At 33.3% G+C, this 20,256-nt stretch overlaps 1 protein-coding gene across 26 annotated transcripts; it reads right to left on the bottom strand.

Annotated features, from left to right (window-relative positions):
- Positions 1 to 2,554: 2,554 nt before the first annotated feature.
- LOC120345575 (uncharacterized) lies at positions 2,555 to 20,256 on the bottom strand. 26 transcript variants are annotated; one of them, XM_078115053.1, is made up of 33 exons: positions 19,958 to 20,256; positions 19,341 to 19,412; positions 16,338 to 16,364; positions 16,120 to 16,137; positions 15,457 to 15,753; positions 14,952 to 15,032; positions 14,725 to 14,805; positions 14,126 to 14,320; positions 13,626 to 13,829; positions 13,439 to 13,555; positions 13,021 to 13,236; positions 12,607 to 12,819; positions 12,416 to 12,535; positions 12,027 to 12,242; positions 11,610 to 11,783; positions 11,429 to 11,539; positions 11,065 to 11,286; positions 10,644 to 10,904; positions 10,264 to 10,485; positions 9,833 to 10,063; positions 9,399 to 9,581; positions 9,145 to 9,240; positions 8,948 to 9,046; positions 8,800 to 8,871; positions 8,625 to 8,714; positions 8,488 to 8,556; positions 7,329 to 7,565; positions 6,791 to 7,015; positions 6,451 to 6,564; positions 5,900 to 5,980; positions 5,591 to 5,635; positions 4,736 to 4,790; positions 2,555 to 4,236 (listed from the first exon to the last, which is right to left on the bottom strand). In XM_078115053.1, exons 1-32 carry the CDS (start codon positions 20,091 to 20,093, stop codon positions 4,747 to 4,749), a joined length of 4,569 nt encoding a protein of 1,522 aa, XP_077971179.1. In that variant the 5' UTR covers positions 20,094 to 20,256; the 3' UTR covers positions 2,555 to 4,236; positions 4,736 to 4,746. The 26 variants fall into 26 exon arrangements, with proteins under 26 accessions (XP_077971179.1, XP_077971178.1, XP_077971187.1 ...); XM_078115052.1 differs by having other exon boundaries at positions 4,740 to 4,790; XM_078115061.1 differs by having other exon boundaries at positions 4,740 to 4,790; positions 6,842 to 7,015.

Below are 20,256 nucleotides of genomic sequence, written 5' to 3'. Positions count from 1 at the left end.
GTAACTCGTCTAACTATCACAAAATCGTTTTTTTTTTATAATTACAAAATAAGTAAATTTTGACAAATTTGATATATTATATAATCAACCACTATGACAATTAACCAGATTAAAGATTCTTGCGTACAAGGAGACATACAGATATAATAATTTTATGATGAAACAACCATTCCAACAGATGACTGTGTTAGCACCACCGCAAATATTCTACACTTTCCGGACATTTCCCATTGTGAGGATTTTTTAATTCGTTCTGTACCTGGGATGTCTAAATTATTTTGTGTGGCCCACCTAAATGTCTGAAGTTGGATATATGGCCCGCCGAAAAAAATTGTTGCACACCCCTGGGTTAACGTTTTAGTTCACAACTTTTCATTACGTAAATTTAACTTGTTGCGGCTTTGAGTATCCGGCTACATCAGTGGTTCTCAACCTGTAGTACGAGTACCACTAGTAAAAACTTAATTGTCATTATGTCTGATTTAGTTGCAGTAATTAAAAATGAATCTCGCAAATGCTGCGATGGACAAGGTTAAACTTAGCTATATATATCAGTACCTGCAACTGGCACATGGCTGATTAATTTCAATACAAATGATGGTTTCAAACACGTAAACCAGTTTATATGCGCCAACACATCGAAACACTTTCAGAATAAGCAATAGTTTGCAATAGTAAAGTATAGGGATATTTTTTCCGGGGTCAATGGTCGGGGAAACGTCCATAGCGCTGGTGCGCTACCAGTCCTTGTCTTTAGAGATCGCCCTCGCCCGCTATTGCCCACCTTAAATGAAGTGCGTTTGTCCGTTTTGCGTGTTAAGCCACAAGGGATGTAGTGCCACATTATAAAATATTCCCATAGCACGTTTCTTGTGTCTTTTTCTTCACGCCTAAAAAGGGGCTTTGTCGGTGGTACGCGGCCATAGTAAAAAACAGTAAAGTGGTACGCGGTCTGTAAAAAGTTGAGAACCACTGGGCTACATGTTGTCTGGCCGTTCGTATAGCTTGTACAGCCAGCCTACAGAGTTGATGACCCGGCTTCGAGAACGACAGGGCATTAGTTAGCGCTGCAAAAAGCGCGGTGTATGGTGTATCATGAAAATAGAGTTCAGACAGTCACGTGTTTTAGTACCAATGAACTAAGGGAGAATGTTCAGTGTTACTGCAGCGATTGGCAGTAGTGATTTAATCTGTTGTTGTATTGTAATGTTTCTATTTAAACAGCCTCTAGTATACTGTGTTCATGTGATACTCTGGCAAAGAAGAACCGGGTTCAAAAGCACTTGATTATTACTTTAATTGAATGATAATACGTATCGCTGCATGGCTATGTTTTTAAAATTTCCTGGCCTTGACCTGTGTTTAGGTATGTTATTTCTTACATACTGATTTTGTAAATGCTATTACAGTATTCGAAACACAAGTACTAATTGCAATCGTTTGTGACTTAGTATAATGTCAGTCTGTGAGCGTTCAAATAAATAAGGGAATTGCCTGCCTGTGGCAACATTTATAAACTTTCCCAAAGGACTACGGCGAAGAAAATTTCATCAAACAACGATTCCGAATACCAAATACTATACGTCCGACACTAAACTTCCCAAACTCTCTGCAATTGAGCTGAATTATAATATAATTGTGACTCCTTAGCATGACTGTCTGAACCATATTTTTCTCCGCGTACGAAATGTGCAGTTATATAATTCATATATGACACCCATTAACGATAAATAGACCTAGCATAGGCAACCGTCCCATTTAGTCTAGACAAGAAAATGGGTTTCTGTTAATGAGAATGATGTAAATGTCTGAAACCTAAAACTTTTCAGCGGTTAATACTTCACAAATATGTGACAACTGTGTTATAATGCATTGGCTATACATGCCTATTGCGTTGGCCACGTATGCATGTTTGATTCCCTTTATATGCTTATAAATTGCCTGTACCTATTATTTGCATGTGCATAAAACATTGTCAATTAGCAATTGGTTCTGAGCCACAGCAGTTGGCACCCGGTCAAAAACGATTAATATATTCATATGCCGAATTGGGCTTCTTAGAAAACTATATGCAAACTGGTCAAGGCATCACGAGTTTTTAATTAAATTGAACGACCGGATGAGGTATAAAAAAAAAAAACTATTACACTAAACTATTAAACGAACGTATTGAACGCATTGTAATATAAAGAGATGATACGCCGATATTTTCAAAAAGGAAACTCCAGCACAAATTGATTCCGATATCCGAATTTCATGGTATTCTGGAAGATCGACCACTCAACACTCTAATATCAATAAGTGGCAGAAACGCACATTACCATACCAACCACGCCGAAATTTTCTAACTTGCGAATCGTGGAAGTCAAACTCTAATTTCAAATATCATTAATATTACTCATAATTTGTACACCATGATAAAAATATATAAACTCGAATACTATTTGTTGTATTAGGTTCTGACAACAAGCCATCATTTCTTTTATATTTTTCTGTAGATAATACAAATCTTATGGAGCCATTTTTTCAAATGAAATTCGGACATAACCATTGATTTACATACAAAAATAATGAATTTATTGATACATTTCCATAATATCTATTCCGATTAAAATTAACAGGACGAGTCAAATAATATAAAATGAAAATTATAATATATATTTAATATAATTTCATCGAACAGTAATAGATATTCAAAATAAATTCAAAAGATGAAAATAAGTCTATCTCGCTGTTTTATATTATAATACCATTTTGTTCTATAAACAAACAAAAAATTACCAGAAGTCCAAGTTGTATATACCAGTCCATAATAACACTTAAGCAAAAATTTAAAAAAAGATGCAGCAATTTATTCGATATCAAAGATTCTTTTCATTAACTGTTTGAATAGGGCCGAAACTGATGCCGATAAAGTATATCATAGAAGAATTACCTACATTGTGTCAGTAGCGTGGCTGTGTGACTTTAAATTTGATATATGACCCAGTAAAAATTAGCGTGGAGAAGTAATTTACGGTCAAATAGATATTATTATCTAGCAATTTTAAAAACCGGTTAAAAATTCGAAATAGTTTATATCATTTTCATTAAATATAGCAAATACCAATACCTTACCAATGTGCATTGTAAAAACAATGGGCTCTGTTTTTGTTTATGTAATAACACGTGTGAAAACAATTAATATCAATGAAAGTGCAATTTTAAGTACCTATCATAACTACGATATGTTCATAAAATAATAAGCTAATATTTCCGCAACTTTTTCCAACATAGATTTAATGGATTAGAGAACAATGTCAATATATATATATGAACTTTGTATTGTTATTTGATTTATCTCGTTGTGAAAATCTGATTCTGAAAAACATAAGCTAAAAACTATAAACACAGAAAACTAAACTTGACAAATCCATACGCAAAATTATAAATCAGCGTTCTAATAATAATCGAAGATAACTGTGAGGTGATGCTAGCGTGTGAAAGTTTACGGTGTACAGACTTTGAGTATAATAAGAATAAATTTGTAACAAACAACTTCACAGTAATATTATAGAGATAATGCTAAGCAAGTACTCATTCAATATTATGAAAGACAATCACAAAACATGAGTGTAAACTCGACGCTTTTCTGCTATCAACTGAGTTGGAATGCAATGTAAATTCACGAGGAGCATATGGTCTATTTACTCGTAATATCATCATTTACGTTATTTTAAAAAACATATATTATATTAAGTATTTAATAACAGCCATTTTTCACTTATAAACCCAGTCTAATTTCATGTTACCGATCATGTATCATAGCAAGGACAAAAATGTATGACTTTACGCATACACATGAAAACACTATGATATGTCCACGGCAATCCAATGGTATCTGGGCTTGTTATGCGCTTCGTTGATCATCAATAAGTTGTTAATACAAAAGCAGACGAATTCAGTTGATTTGATTTAACATATCCAAGTCGATGAGCATGTAGTAAAAATAACGTGGTCAAATTTTTTTTTTCTTCAGAATTTTGTGCATAATCACAAATACTTATAAAAACAAATAATGTAGAAGAAATAATATAATCTATAAATGTAATGAAACGTATTGTAAAGAGTTTATCGTAAAAATTGATGAAATTATTTTACTATTATTATTTTCTTTTTAACTTGAACTGTATTTGTGGAGTTAGTTGACAAGAAACGTTCATGAATGTTTCATAAAATTCAGAGTATTCCATGAGCCTAAAAATGAAAAACACCGTAATTAATAAATAGAATTCCGAATACTGATAAATATGGGTCTATAATTGAACTAGAATATCATGTCAAAAACGACAATATTCGCATTGGCAATGGATCTTCTTTTCAAAATCTGTCTATGTAATTGTGTCTTGAAATTGTCTATGTATAGCCCCGTGTATAAGTTTATTACGAGGTATTGTGTGGCAACGCTACTGAAATGTTAATAATAAATGAGTATTGGTAATAAACAATGCCGTGAACCGGTTATAAATGCCAGTAGTATTTGATATTCTACTTTTTTCTGAACTCATCGCTAATATAAATATTTTTGCTAAGCCGTTGGTAAACAAACTGCAAAAGGCTATTTGGGTATGAAACGGTCTCGATATATATATTTCCATCAAGAACCGTTCTTGGAATAAAAAATATTTTGAAAGATACATACGATTTCTCTTCAACTGATATAAAATGGATAAAAATATCAAATCAATACGTATACCTACAATATGTCTATTCTCCTCCACCGGCGCCAGCATCAGCTGCAGGTTCATCAGCTGCGAATGAAAGAAATGATAAACTTTGGCAAACTAAAGTATGGTCGGGTCTCCTATTGAAAATGAAGCAATTATACTTTTATGTTAAATTCTTTTGCCTTCAAATACAACTTTGGTGTTTTATATATATATTATATTTATTCATTGTCGTCTATAAACAACTTTTTGGTATTTAATGTGACAATTCATGCTTAATGGATTTAACACAAATATTTAACATTAAAAAGTATCCAAATATCTTCCTAAACAAAACAATTTTGAAATCATACTGTTGCTCTATACGCACATTTTAAAAAATAATTCACAAAAGCTTTATTTTGAATTTATTTGTTTAATATGGCTATTTTAATGCGAAATGGATTATTTTTAAGATAAAACATGCTCGCGAATGTTGAGATCCATCTTTCGTATTACAATAAAGTATCCAACAAATTTCCGTGAAAATGGGAGTTTTGAGAAGAATCTTGCTCGTAAAACCTGTTTTGTCGTTCAGGAACTATATTAACATAGCAGCGCTATGAACTGAATATAGATATTACTATATTTCAAATACAATACTGGGTGTTGCGTGGCGCTCAATTGTTCAACGTTTAAATCGTTTTGTTCATGTTATTTCTTATTACTCATGATCGAAACATTTTTATTTGTTTGTTAATTTTACAATCATACGCCAGAAGTATAAGGCACTTCGCGTACATGATTCTAGAATCTAGAATATAATGTAATCGACAATGTAACCTTGTTGCTCAGCGAATTAAAAAATACATGATCAAGTTTGCCAATGCGAACGTATTAGATACCTGGTGGTGCTGAAGGCTCTTCTGCTGCTGCAGGTTCCGCTTCAGCTGTTAAAAAGTAACATATTCCGTAGTTATAAATCATGAACTGTCGTTTAACCTTCGACAAATAGGAGAATAAAAATATATTAAACAATACTAAATTTTACGCATGTAAGCAGTTAAGTTGATTAGTGAGCATCATGCTGAAATGTATGGTTTGTTCTTGGCAGAAAAGATAACTCTAATATATATATTATTGTATTTGCAAAGCCAATTTTTATTCTTGCGACTAATAATTCCTAATCTTCCAATTTAAGTATTGGAAATAACCTGGTGCTTGTTCCGAAGCTTGTTCTGTACTTGCTTCCTCAGGCTTTTCTTCGACTGCGGGCTCGGGCGCAGATGTTGGTTCTAATATATATAGTACATTATAAGCATGCAAGGTTACCATTAGTCATGATATTTTGTAGTATAATAGCATAACTTCTACAGTCAGCATGCAATTAATTTATATGTTGCACATGCACAAGCAATTAGTCATCTACAAACAGAATTATATATTCATGTTGATATTATTATTTGCACAAACTGCAACAACTGAAGTTCAAAGATAAAAAGCAGCAATACAAAATCACACGAGCAACTAACCAATGGTAAATCATCTGTAAATAAAATAAAATCAGCTGCAATAAACTGAATCATATGAATTTCTCTGACATGATTATGAAACATAAATAAACAACATTTTTTAGATCTAAAATACAAATGAACAGAGTTAAGTGCCATCATCGACAACAAAGAAAAATTCATACAAAATGAATGAAATTAAGTATTGATAAAAAAAAGTGTAAATGAGCGTGCAAGATCAAAATTGTGGGCACCTTCTGATGAACTAGATAATGTTTTCTGCCGTGGCGAAATAAATTTGTCGTTGACTCGTCGCTGGAGAGACTGATCTGTCTCTGACGCTAGCGTTTTATCATTGTGTTCCTCAACTACCAAAAAAAGAAAATTTATTTGACAATTCAACTTCTGTTTGTTTATGCTTGTACCCAATGGTTTCAGTAATTTAGGACGCTTTGCACAAAAGTTATGTTTTCTCTAGAATATGTTTTAAATGAACTGGGTTATATGTTTTATCACCCTGTACTTTTAGGTTCATTGTCATTTTTGTTCAACAGGAAATCTATAAGCAAGACTGTGATAATCTCAATTATAAACCTTGCGCTTGGGATTCATCGTTTGCTTCTGCAATAATAGATTTCTTATTACTTTCAAATTTTTGTTCATTCGTACTATTATCTTCCGCATTGTACACCCGGATGGAAAAAGATTGTTTCAGCTTTAATGCCAAAAGTGAATAAAATTTCCATGCACCTCCATCCACTTGTTGCTTTTTGTTTGGTTCTTCTTGTTTTTGGTGAGAATCAATATTGTTAGGAGTATCTTTAGTTTGGAAAAAAAGAGCTACTTTATATTTTCAGTTTTCAAAGAAAATGCGTGTTTGATCTCAAAACCATTGGGCAATATTAACTAATACCTATAAATGATTATAAAGTTAGCCATTGTGGCAAGTTTCACGGGGAACAGCAAGATATGTTGGTTTACATGATGCAGTTGTATTCGATTTAAGAGTTGGTGTAGAGAAGTGAGACAAGCAAAAATCTTGATCCGACCTTGAGCAACCCCGCAACCAATTCTCCTCCCCAGTATCAAGACATATAAACCTGTTACACTGTCTGTCTAAAATATCACTGACATGATTGCTTATCACCTTCGTCCGATTCGGTATTGGCTCTTTGTTGGATCTCATCATCCGGATAAGAATCGTTGTCCTCGTTATCCGACTCTTGGTTCCCCACTGCTCCAGTAGATCTTGTCGGTAAAGTATCTTCCAAATTATTAATATCACAAACTTGAGCATTGGTAACAGGAATTGACTCACTCCTCACACTAGATAAAAGCTCCTCGCCATCACGTCTCGGACAATTTTGTTCTAAATGTCAGGTTTGTTATGAAGATTTCGAAATTATAAAGCATACATTCAGTTTGCGCGAGAACTCAAACTCAGTCGAGATTAGAAATGATCATCCGAGTGTAACCGTAGTTTGTTTGGAAAAGGAATATTTTTCGCCGAAGCAATGTATCCATAAACATGAGCAAGATAGAAGAAATAAATATTCACAACATGGATCAAACACAAATTAACTTAAATATGTGTAAATGAATGTAGGCTATTCTTTTACATCAATCTGCCATGTACGTCGGTTTGTTCAAAAATTAGTGAATTTTCTGAATAACGTGTTTTTATATGGACAGCGAAGTAATTTTAATATGGATCCGCAGCGCTGGATCCACTTTCAAATCGGTTATCAAAGATAAAAAATTATATTGTTGAATGTCTAGAATCTACAAATTACGAGAGCGCAGAGTTACAGAGTTACATTTTTGTTTTTTAAAAAGTATGGTGGGCGTCAGGATGTTTAATATTTGAAATTCTCGGACAGAACTGGCAAAAAATGACTTTGATCTATCAAATCTTAAAATCGCAATCGAAAACTTTCAACAATAGGTTGAGGCGAGTTAGGTGTAATTTTGTATTTTAAATGAATCATGGATGAAAAATAGTATAGACAGTATCATGCATGGAACACGTAACACGATAGAACAAAGAACGATAAGACATAAGAATATATCACAACATAATTTTGATGTTGCCACTTGTCTGATGATCAAGTAACGGCATTCCGTAGTTTCCAGTACGAGAAGAATGTACAACAAACAATCGATGTACAGTGATGGTGAAATGAACAAGGTCAGAAACGTAAGTACGACAGACAAAAGAAGCACATGAGATATTAGTTTGACAGAAACGGGGCATATAATGGGAAATGATCATTAGAGATCATTTCATAAACCTTCTTTTCCCGAGTGACTCTGCGTCGCGTTTTGTTCCTCTACTTGTTGCTGTGAATCGTCTTGTAAATCTGCAGTGAAACAGTACGATTATCGAAACAGTCATTTCATTGCTTTGAGTACACTTTATGCAAGTTACCCGTATGCGTAGAATGAACTGACTCCTGGGTAGTAGGCCCACTGATGTTTGTTTCATGTTCACCATCATTGGAATCTTTTCCAATTGTACCTTTATTGGTTAAATAGCACAATAAATGATACATATTTGTATTATATGAATGAATCAATAATAATGTTCCAAATACCCTTAATACCTTGTTCGGTTATTACATTTTGTTCGATATCTTGGGACTCAGTATCAGCCTCAGTTTTTTGTGTTGTTTCATCTGTTTTAAATAGATTTTATTTTTGTAATAAATTTGACAAATTTTTTATCAGCAAAGAAATAGTGACATTTATCACCTAGTGATTCCGACTTTTTCGGCGAAGTTAGTTCAGGAGATTGCATTATAGAAGTTTCTTTGTTCAAGGGCACGTCTTTTTGTTCGGAGTCTACTACTTCTAAATAAGTGTGAAAGATCAAATCACTGTAATCTTTCGTGTAAAAAATATCGAAGATAAAAAATCGAAAATTGTCAAATTAAATACAAAATATTCACCGTTGTTAGTTGTGGCGAGTTGAATATTTTCGTTATTCACCACATCTTCCGCAGTATGGATCTCAGAATCCACTGTATTTTGAGAATCGATGTTATCTGATAAAAATGTTAGAATATATGTCTACACTATGTGTACAATTGAGCAAGATGATGGTTCAATTTCGAAAAGAAATGAAGAGAATGGATAGAACTGTAGCAATATCAGGCAAAGTTGAACAACATAAAAAGAACGAATATTGAAAGTTGAGAAAAACCTTTATGACCATCGTCTTCGAAAATTGTCGACTGAACAACAGTATCAGGATGTGATAAGGGTAAATTGATTTGTTTGTCTGTTGATTGATCAACGTTACCTTCTTCGTTTTTCAATATTGGTTCAATATCTTCAGGTACCAAAGCTGGTTCAATATTATGTATTTGTTCGATTGGAGAACTTTCTGAGAAATAAAGCAGAAACTCAGAAAGCTAGTGTGTATATGATGTTCAGTGTAATTTATAAATAAAAGATTAATTGCGATGTACAATGAACAGAAGAGAAGAAGTAAAAAGGGTTCAATAGAATCATACTGATAAAAGTATAAAGAAGTTTTATCCAATCTGACTAAATTACATTGCGGTAGGAAATAAAATATCTGTCAAATTAAAATTTCGTTTTAAAAATGAAGATAAAGTTAAGAGGAAAAAGAACCTGGTTCAACGTTGTCTGTTTTAATTGTTTCGGCACTATCTAGTTGTATCAACTGCCTGTTTTGTCCCTCTGTTATTTGGATTTCGTCTACAGAATGGGTACTTGAAATAACCTCCTCATCCTTTGAAGATACTATATTACTCTGGTCAATCGTTACTGCTGCTTTCTCACTATCTTTCAAATTTTCGTCCACTTCCTCGACTATGTGCACATAAACAATATCGTTCAAATCTAATGGAAAGTTGTCTCCATGTCACAGCAGAAAACATATAAAACAAATAGATTTGAACTCATATGCTTTTGAAAGATGTTTTTCATAACTAAACTCAGTTACTCATTTTTTGAAAAGATTGTGAAGTTAAGAATAGTATCAAGGATTTAAAACAATTAAAAAGCAGAAGATCAAAAAGATGAAGAGAAAAAAGTAAAACCTTTTTCAGATATAAATCCATTTGTCGATAAAATATTCTGATTGTCAGGTTGTGACAACTGGGTCTGTGCTTCTTCCAAAGTTTGAATAACATCAGCCTCATTGGTTGAATCAACGTTAATTTTGTTAGAATCAACGATGTCTTTGATCTGCTCGAATGTCTCCGATTTTGGATCCGATAAATCTGTGGAATTCGCATCAGGTTTTTCCAAAGTTTCCTCAGCTAAACATTCACTTGTGTTGTTTAAATTTATCCAATATATGTGTTTGAATTATATATATTATGGTATAATTATGCAGTAAAGAAAGCGGATTGGAACTAAGCTCAAAATAAGGCAGAAGACGTAGAAAGGAAAAAATAACAGAACAAGAAATATAGACCTGAATCTGTTTCCTGGTTTGTATCATTTTTCTCGATAGAGTTAGATTGTGGTTGTTCAGATGAAAATGAACCTGGTTCAGCGTTGACCGTTTCGGTACCATCTATTTGTGACAGCTGACTACTTTGTTCCTCTGTTTCGGGGTTTTCATTTACAAGATGAGTAATGGGAGAAACTTGCCCGTCATTTGAACTTAATAAAGTATTCTCGTCGGTCGTTACTCCTGCTTGACTGTCTTTCAATTTTTCGTCCACTTCCCCGACTATATATACACAAACAATATCATTTAACTGTGATGAAAAGATATCACTGTGTAAGTAAGTCCCATTTTTTGAGAAGACTGTAAAGTTATGAGTAGTATCAGGGCTAGATGACCATGGGAAAATAGAAGTTCAGAACTGAAGAAAAAAAAGAAGTAAAACCTTTTTCAGATAAAAATCCATTTGTCGATAAAATACTCTGACTATCATGTAGTGATAAATGGGTCTGTGGTTCTTCCGAAGTTTGAATAACATCAGCCTCCCCGGATATATCAACTTTAATTTTGTTAGAATTAACGATGTTCTTGATCTGCTCGAATGTCTCAGATTTTGGATCCGATAAATCTGTGGAATTCGCATCAGCTTTATCCAAAGTTTCCGCCTCTAAACATTAACTTGTGCTGTTTTAATTTATCCAAGACATGTTTTTTATAATATATATATATATATTATGGCGATTATGCAGAAGAAAGCGGATTGCAAATAAATGCAAAATGAAGAAGAAAAAAAGAAGAAGAAATATAACCTGTTTCCTGTTTTGTATTATTTTTCTCGATAGAGATAGATTCTGCTTGTTCAGTTTGTTGCGATTCGTGCTCTTGCAATTTGTCAGTATTTATATCTTTTAATTTTTCCTCTGTAACAAGTAGTATAGGATATGAAATACCAGTGTTACTTTTGGATAAGTCGGGAAGAATTAAAAGAACCTGCGACATTTATATCTTCGGATAACGATTTGATGATATCATCATTTTCTGTCTTTTGTGCAACAACACTATTTCCTTCTGAATCTAAGTCTTTGTTTTTAGTTACTTGCTCGGAATTTAAATCTTCTTCGTTTGCCTTTATTGCTACATCATGAATTTTCGATGTTTTGTCCACTATTTCGAAGTATTATTCATATAAGTTAAAATGCGAAGTAAAATAAAATGAACTCGCGAGCACGACTTTCCTGTTGTCTTATGAATACAATATCAAAAAGTAATCTTTTCAGCAGTAATATTGCCGCTTCTGATTAAGAAATAGAGAAGAGCAATAGGAGAATAAGCGGTATAGTAGATATATATAAGCAGTAGGAGAAAAATAGTATTTTAATAATGAGATATATGAAAAGAAAAGAAAACCTTTGTCATCTACAGATCCATCTTTCAATAAATTTGTTTCAACGACCTGCTGAGAGGACTGGTTTTCAGATTTTTCTGAAGGCTGATTATTATCAGTATCTTGAGATAATAAGGCGTCAACTGTGTTTGAATCGATGAAAGTTTTAGATTCGCCATAAGCACCTTCCGCCAATTGAGGAAGCAGGTTATCCGATTTCGTTTCCGAAGTGTCCACTGCTAAACAAAATCGTTATTGTTTCAGTTCCTCCGAATACGGCCGCCAATATTAAAGTGGAAATGGAAACAATAGATTTCAAGGTGAAAATTTAAATTTGCTAGTCGACAAAATGAAAAGTTTATAGTGCAAGAAAATACTGAATGAAAAAAGGAAATAGAGTACAGACAAAGACCTAGATCTGGCGTTCGCTGACTCGTGTCGAAAGACTCAATAGATACAGATTGTGTTTGTTCATTTTGTTCTGATTCGTCTTCTTTTATCACGTTTGTATTTTTGTCCTCTAATTTCCCCACTGTAAGAACAATATTGTGAAAGAAAAAGATACCAACTTTTATTATTTTTAACACAAATCAATAGAATAACCTGGGTCATCTATATTTTCCGATACCGATTTGATAGTTTCCTCATCCTTAACTTGTTCGGTGGAAAGAATTTGTTCATCACGAATATCTACTTCAAGTGAACTGTCGTTTACTTTCTCTGTGTGATCGTTAATCTTGAATATATTACCGGATACTATAGCTTGATCATTATCTGATTGCTTGTTATTTTCAGATTGAAATTCCATGTTGTGGTCTGAAGCGTTAGACGAATAAATATAGTAAAATAGACAATTTGCGAAGCCTTCTTATGTATGAAATAACCTTGTACTGTCCCTGGTTCGATTTATTTTTTTAATTTCCTTAATTTCCACCAAATATTACTACTAAACTGATATTTTGCAAGTTTTCATCGATAAAACTTCTTTCTGGATTTGTATAAAACAAGAAATAAAACCTTGTTCTGCAACAGATCCATCTACAAGAGAATCTATTTCCTTTGGTGTTTCTGATATCCCGCTTTCATCAGTATCTGCCGTACAGATAGCAGCTTCATGTTTTCTCAAAGTAGAAGAGTCGTCAATGTCATCTTGCAAAGTTACAGATTTGCCATAATCACTTTGCGTTGATTGAAAATCGTCGATTTCTGACTTCTTTTCAGGAATTTCAGCTGCTAAACATTAATCATTGCTGTTTCAATTCTTACACAATAAAGGAAAATATGTGATGTAAAAAGTAGAATATAAAAGTAAGTGTGTGAAACAAAACGTTTGCAGAAAATAGATTTTATGACCGATGAAACAAACGAAAAAGAGAAGACAATAATAGAAAAAAAACGGAAATGGTTTATAGATAGTGAGAAGTAAATAATAGACCTATGTCTTTTTGCTGATCCGCATTTGTTAAATCGTCAGAAGTAGATTTTGCCTTTGCATTTTTTTCCGATTCATGTTCTTGTAATAGGTCAGTATTTTCTTCTTTTATTTTCTCTACTGTAACAATAATTGTGTGGAATCAAACACTAACTTCAGATTTGAATATGTTAGCAGGAAATAGAAGAACCTTGGTCATTTATATTCTCAGAAATTGTTGTAATTGTTTCCCCAATTTCAAATTGTTGATTAACAAGAGGTTTTGAAACACCATTATCTTCTTCCAGCGAATTGTTAATCTCTATTGCGGATTCGTCAACATGCTTGTCCAAACATGAAGCTTGATTATCATGTGCTTCGTTATTATTGTCGGATTGCAGTGTTGTGATGGGTTCTGTCAATAAACATGTGAGTAATTACGACATATAGTTTGTTGCCCAATATAGGCAGCTCTTTTCACAATATATGTTGTAAATAGTCAACAGAAGCAGGTCCTTGGGGAAGCAGGTGCTCATAGAAACGAACAAATTGTCAAAACAAGCAAAAAAGACGCTTCTTAAAACTGGAACTAAAGGAAAAAACAAATGATAATCGGTCAAAATGTAAAAAATACTCAGAATCAGGTAAATACAAAAAAGAAAGAAACAGAAGAACTAAGAAAGTTGGCAAGGGTAATATTTTTCTAGTAACCTTTGTCATCATCCAAAGTTTTAACCTCAGAAGTATGGTCTGCTGATATAGTCTGTTGTTTTTCCTCGCTTATTATCTGTTCATTTTCAACAGGTTGGTTATCCGGAATTGTATTTTCAATATTTAGGGTTTCTGTCAAGCTGTTCGTATTGGCAGATTGCTCATCTTTATCAGAATGTACTTCCACATCTCCAACTAAACCCAACATTGAAGAATTTACAAAGTGAGAGAAAATGAGGAATAAATTAAAAGATCGGTCAACTCACAACATATGCACAAGTTCGTTGGTGTAAGCAATGGAACACAGAGCAAGAATTAGTAGAAAAAAGAATAGAAAGATTGCGTAATTGTGATTCCTAGGTTTAGATCTGATGCAATTTCGTCACTTATGAAGTTCACGAGGCCGTAGAAAAAATTCTCGAAGAAATTGTGATATCACATGGTAATATCAAATAATAGGAAGAAATACAGAATAAAACAAATCAAGATATGTTGACCCATTTATGCAATGTGTTAGAACAACGAAGACGAAGAAATAATAAGTAACTGAAATATCCCCAAAATAAAATAACACAATCTGGGATTGGACATTCATCGACCTGCTTCATCCTGGATCTCTGAGAGCCACTGAGTGTAAGATTCCTCATTTGAAATTATTGTTTCCTCTAACATTTCCTCAACTAGAATTTTCATAATATATATATATATATAACTCTAAGGTATATTTTAATGTTTTTCTGTTGTTTCATAATGAAAAATGATTTTCTGGTTTCATTGTAACTCAAATATGTTGCATTTTGCTTTATTAAAAGATAAAGTTAATAACCTGCTGCCACATTGATATCCTGTTCAACTTTTGTTTCCACATTATTCGTCACTGCTTGGACATCCACTCGTTTCTGGGCGTCTGCAGTTGACCAGAAAGAGAAAATTGTAAAGAGAAAATAGAATTAAGTTTTACAAAGAATAGCGAAGAAGTGTCAGAAAATATCAAATGAAAAGAAATGTTTCCGATATTTTCAAAGAAGATAAGTTACTATTCTTCCCTCCAAGGGCACAAAGCACGTGGGTCTACGAGATTTAAAATATTGTTTTGTCCTAATATGTAGTCGAACGCATAAACATAAAGACAACACTCGGGATTGTCCTGTGGTTTATAAGACATTCGTTGATTTATTCCGACAGTTTGCTTGCTTTTTCACATGACACCATTTTTCGATTTTGTCTATTTCTGAACCGCATATGATTGTTTTCTAATATACATTTACCGAAATGCGTAAATTGTATCCTACAACGATATTCTAGCCTATAATAAAAAAAAATGTTATAACCTGCCCTTTGCTTGTTTTTAGAATCGTCTGAATCAACTAGAGCATCCGCATCATGGACTGTACTTTGTGAATCTTGAGTTTTAATTTCTATATCTGTTCCGGATTGTGGTTCATCATTGCGCATAAATGTATCTGCTTCCGGGGTGGATTTAGTGAGTATTTCTTGAGCATCCTCAAGTAGTGTTTTTGGAACATTGTCTTCACCTTTACTGCGATCTGACTCGACAGACTCTTCATCCTTCTGTGGCGTTTGCATTTTTTTCGGTTGCTCGGATTTTCGTTCGATTTGACTCGACTCTGTGTTCAATTACTACTATAGTACCAGGCAAAATTATATTGAGCATGCATTTCTAGTACAGAAATTTTTCGTCAAATAGAAAATATCAAAATGAATTGAAGATTCCTTTTGCGTTTATAATATGCCATCATGCATATTAAATAAAAAAAAATATTTCTCGAAAGATTCGTATTAGTTTGGTTGCTTAAATTAAGGAGTTCTGATTTTTCTACTCAAACAACTACAACTACTTATTTGTGGTATTAGTGAAGCAGCTATAATCATTTTAAACCAATTCAATGTAAAAAAAAAGTTCAACTTTCTCAAATCATTTGAAGTATTTTGCATAATTATATTCACTACTGCGTAAAATAAAATACACTCACCCGATGGTTTCTCTGGTTCTAACAGAAATACAGAAAGTCATCGATCAGTTACGAAGACATAAACATAAAACTTTAAGCAGAACGTTTATTTGAATTTTAAATATTATATATAGTAACTTTACATTGATGTTTGCAGTGAATTCAGTCAAAAAACCAAACCCATTGTGATCAGATATTGAGTTATCACTGTAAGATTATTATCGTAAATATTGGCTCACCTTGTGCTTGTGTAGCAGTCTGTTCACCTATTGAAAGTAACACAATATTATTTGAATTATAAAGTAAATAAGAACGTTGTTTGAATATACTCAATATAATTACATTTTCAAAGTACAATTTGAATTAAAAATCTTAGCTAATGAAATGATCGTATTGTATGAGAGTGATGAGACATTGTGGTTAAACAACGAAATCCAAAAAAGGTGTCCATATATATTTTTTTTTGCAATGTCTAAAAGTGTACAAGGATAAATAAATTAGATACGTTAATGTTATATCGACTATTGGCGACATATTTCCTGAGTAGATGGTTGCTATCAATGCTGGCTATCGCATTTTAGCGAGTATGTGGAAGCTGACATTCCACCTTGAGAGGAATGTATCTGTTTAACGAATACTGTAGTTTGGTACACGCGAAATAAAAGCCTTTGGTCAGTTTCCACAAACCTAAACGCCGCCCTACATGTAATGCCTTGTTGACATTTTTATAGAGTCATGTTTTCCTGGCATCAATTTTGCGCCAAAATGAAACATTAGGCTTTTACCTTTTTGATTTTCTGAAAAAGGCCCAATTTAATATCTGTCTCGACGAGGTTTCACTATAATCACCGGCGTCAATATTTTGCCATTTTTGTGCATATTTTTGCAAAAGTATCAAAAAGTTAGCATGTTATTATGAATATTTATTGTCCAATATCACAGAAAAGCTTTTATAAATAGGGCTTCAACTTATTTTCACAAAAAAATCGACATCTTATTGTAAAATAAAACACAAAATAGTAGTTATTAGACTTCGAAAATGCTAATTTAATCCCGATTCCACATATTGCCCAACTCTGGAATTGTCTGGATATCCCTTTGTCAATATTTCAATAGGGTTTGTTAAGGAAGTCTTGCGGTACTCGAAAATATTTAGTAGACAAGCATTCCCAACAATCAACAAGAACTTATTCGTATCGCTTGTGGGAGAAAAGACTTCATGTATACAGAAATCCAACAGTCATCGGGCATGATTGATACGGATACGTGTATTTGGTATCTATTAAGCCGGTAAATTTCATATCCGACTTAAAATCTCTCTTAATAAAGCAAAATATTGTATGAATACTGACTCGCGCCGCCAAAGTTGTGTCATTAGATCAACGTGTGTGGCCTTTTTGATTCACGAAGCCGAATAATCTTCAATAAATATTGACCGTTGCCATAATAAATGTCTGCGAACACGAGTTAGCAAATAATTCGAGTTTTTATTCTTCTCAGATAATAAAATCGTAATAAGCCAGCCAAAACCGAAAATTTAAAACTTGGTTACGCCCAAGTGAGTGGTATTTGATGTGGTCTTCTATTTCCGAATTATGACACGTACGCTGAAATATTTCTGCATTGTTATAGTGATATTGTCTTAATTAAAGTCACGAGTATATGCACTTGGGAGATGAGCTGCATTGTCCCTTGAGATTTCCAATTTGATAACCATCTAAGGCTGCGCAAGGCGACGAGACATATTTGCCAATATTATGTTATATATTCATTTGTACATATCGGAATAACAAGGATGAAAATTTGAAATGGCCGCTTCAAATCAGAGTATTTTGAAGGCGGGTGATTCCGCGCATGAAGTCTCCAATTGAGAATTATACAATCAGAGTAATATTTAGAAGAGAGCATGGTCAAGTAGACCTAATTGTCATCATTGAACAAAATAACACGTTAGCCGAGGCGTTAGGAAGCTCGGTGTAATTCGATGCAAACTTTGTCACATCATATGCTTGTTACTATGCTGAGACTTCAATAGTGCTAATTACCAGTGACATTATGAGCAGGCTCGCAATTTATTTCTGAGATATTCAGAGAATATGTATGTCTAATTAACGTATAATTACATCTCACTATTAATTGGTTTTATGTAAAATTATAATATATCTAAATTTAACTTATGATAACATCATATGGGGACATTTATTTGATAATAGCAATAATATAAAGAGTTGAAATGTTTTCAAAATTTTGTTTCAATTATTCATGGTGTGTTCGAGAGAATCATTATCCTGGTACAATAATGCACGGTAGAATATTGATTATGCATCTCATTAAACATTATTTTATATTTTGTTGGAATATGTGCACAAACCTATACCAAGTGTTGAAGCTCATTTCAAATTCAATTTTATTTGTCTCTCACAATAATATTCCTGAATTTTCTGAAGCTTACAAGTACAATAATATAAAAATGTTCTTATCATTCCTAGTATTAGAAAATTAGTCAATATGACGGAACACTTTTTGAGCGTATAATTTTACGCATTAAGTTCTTTTCATTTTTAATAATTAATGACATTTCATTATACCGTAACGTTCAATGTCATTATTTCCACGCATCGATAAACGAAATATTATACAAAAGACATCGACACTCTATTTTTAAATATATTCATACACAACATATTACCTATGTATTGAAAGTCTCATTCAAATGCACATAGCGGTGAAATAAAAACAAACTACACTCAATTATACTCATATTTTGTACAAATGCATTGAACGTTTCTACTGTTACGAATGTTTGTCGCTTTTTTATTCATACTCAAAATGAATCTAGCAAGGCAGGAATCAAAATTTCAGTTTTAACGCCGGTGTTACGTTTTGACATAATAGTAATCCTTATCTATTTATTAAATAAAATATAAATCTCATATTTTAATTTATTTGATTACCATCACTATTATAATTCTAAGATTTTTAAGAAAATGCTGGCATTGTACGCGTATATAGAAGTAAAACGGTTCCATTACATTTGAACCCACGTACATTTGAACCCATGACAATTGCACCTGTATGCCATTGCACCTATGGAATTTTTTTTGTTTCACGGATAGTTAAACCCATACTAACCCTAACCCATGGGTTTTAGCACCCGCATATAGATTGAACCCGTGGATATACGCATGGGTTCAAATGTACATGGGTTCAAATGTACGGTCACCAAGTAAAACAGCACTCACTTTCTTTCGGGGCTTCAGCCTCCCCCGTTGACGATTCCGGTTTTGCTTGATCTTCAGGCTTGGAAGCTGCGGCTAAATGAAAATAAAATGTGTGTTAGTGAACTTGTTTTCACTTTTTCTTTGTATTAAAGTCATAAATGTAGTAAGCCAATGGGTTCAAATTCAAAATGTTATGCTGAAACGGAACGTCTTTTAAGCCATAATGCCGACTGATTGTGCACTGTTCGGTTTATATCGAGAATAAGATGGTAGATATTCAATACAGAAAAAGCAATCGGTACACAACTGGAAAAAGCCCCCAAGGAATATTAATATTGAACTCGGATAAAAATTACCATAACATTTTTGGAGGTATTTGCTCACACTTTGACCCGACCCAAACATCCATGCCAAACAACAACACTAATCATATAGCAACGCGTCGTACAGATTAAGCAATCAGCAAGCAACGAACATTTTTTACACTACACCAAACTATTTTTACAACAGAAAGTTACTAGCGCGATGAGAGCAGATCGCCTCGGCCACAAGGTCATCACATCCAGCAGATATTAAACGGACTGAACAAAATATTCAATAGGAGCAAACTGTATTTTGATGACATCTCATCGCATTACCTTCTTCCGCTGGTTTTGGCTTTGGTTCTGCCGCTGGTTCTACATTCTTGCTTGGTTTAGTGGCAGTCCCATTTTTTCCTGCTGGGGCAGTATTTTGTGGTACAGTTGATGTGCCTTTACTTCCCGCACAACCCATAGTGAATGTCTGGATATAACTTTACAAGACTGAGCAAATTGGTACGGTATCGGGTACGATTTTCTGGAGTACCAATATAATATAATTCCGGAAGAATAGTTGATCGGATATTAGTATCTAACGGAAAATTACGAATATAATTAAGCTACAGGGAATAAACTGT

Source organism: Styela clava, chromosome 8, assembly GCF_964204865.1.
Source record: "Styela clava chromosome 8, kaStyClav1.hap1.2, whole genome shotgun sequence".
Classification (NCBI taxonomy): Eukaryota; Metazoa; Chordata; class Ascidiacea; order Stolidobranchia; family Styelidae; genus Styela; species Styela clava.
Note: the sequence above shows the minus strand (reverse complement) of the source record. Positions and strands in the feature narration are given on the sequence as shown.

Bases quoted from the DNA above. Each gene is read 5' to 3' on its own strand.
- LOC120345575 (XM_078115053.1), bottom strand. From the start codon at position 20,093: ATGGGTTGTGCGGGAAGTAAAGGCACATCAACTGTACCACAAAATACT. The intron at 12,820-13,020 runs GTTTTATTTCTT...CTAACGCTTCAG, and splicing joins TGGATCTGTTGCAGAACAAG to ACCACAACATGGAATTTCAA. The intron at 11,784-12,026 runs GTTTTCTTTTCT...ACTTCGAAATAG, and splicing joins TGGATCTGTAGATGACAAAG to TGGACAAAACATCGAAAATT.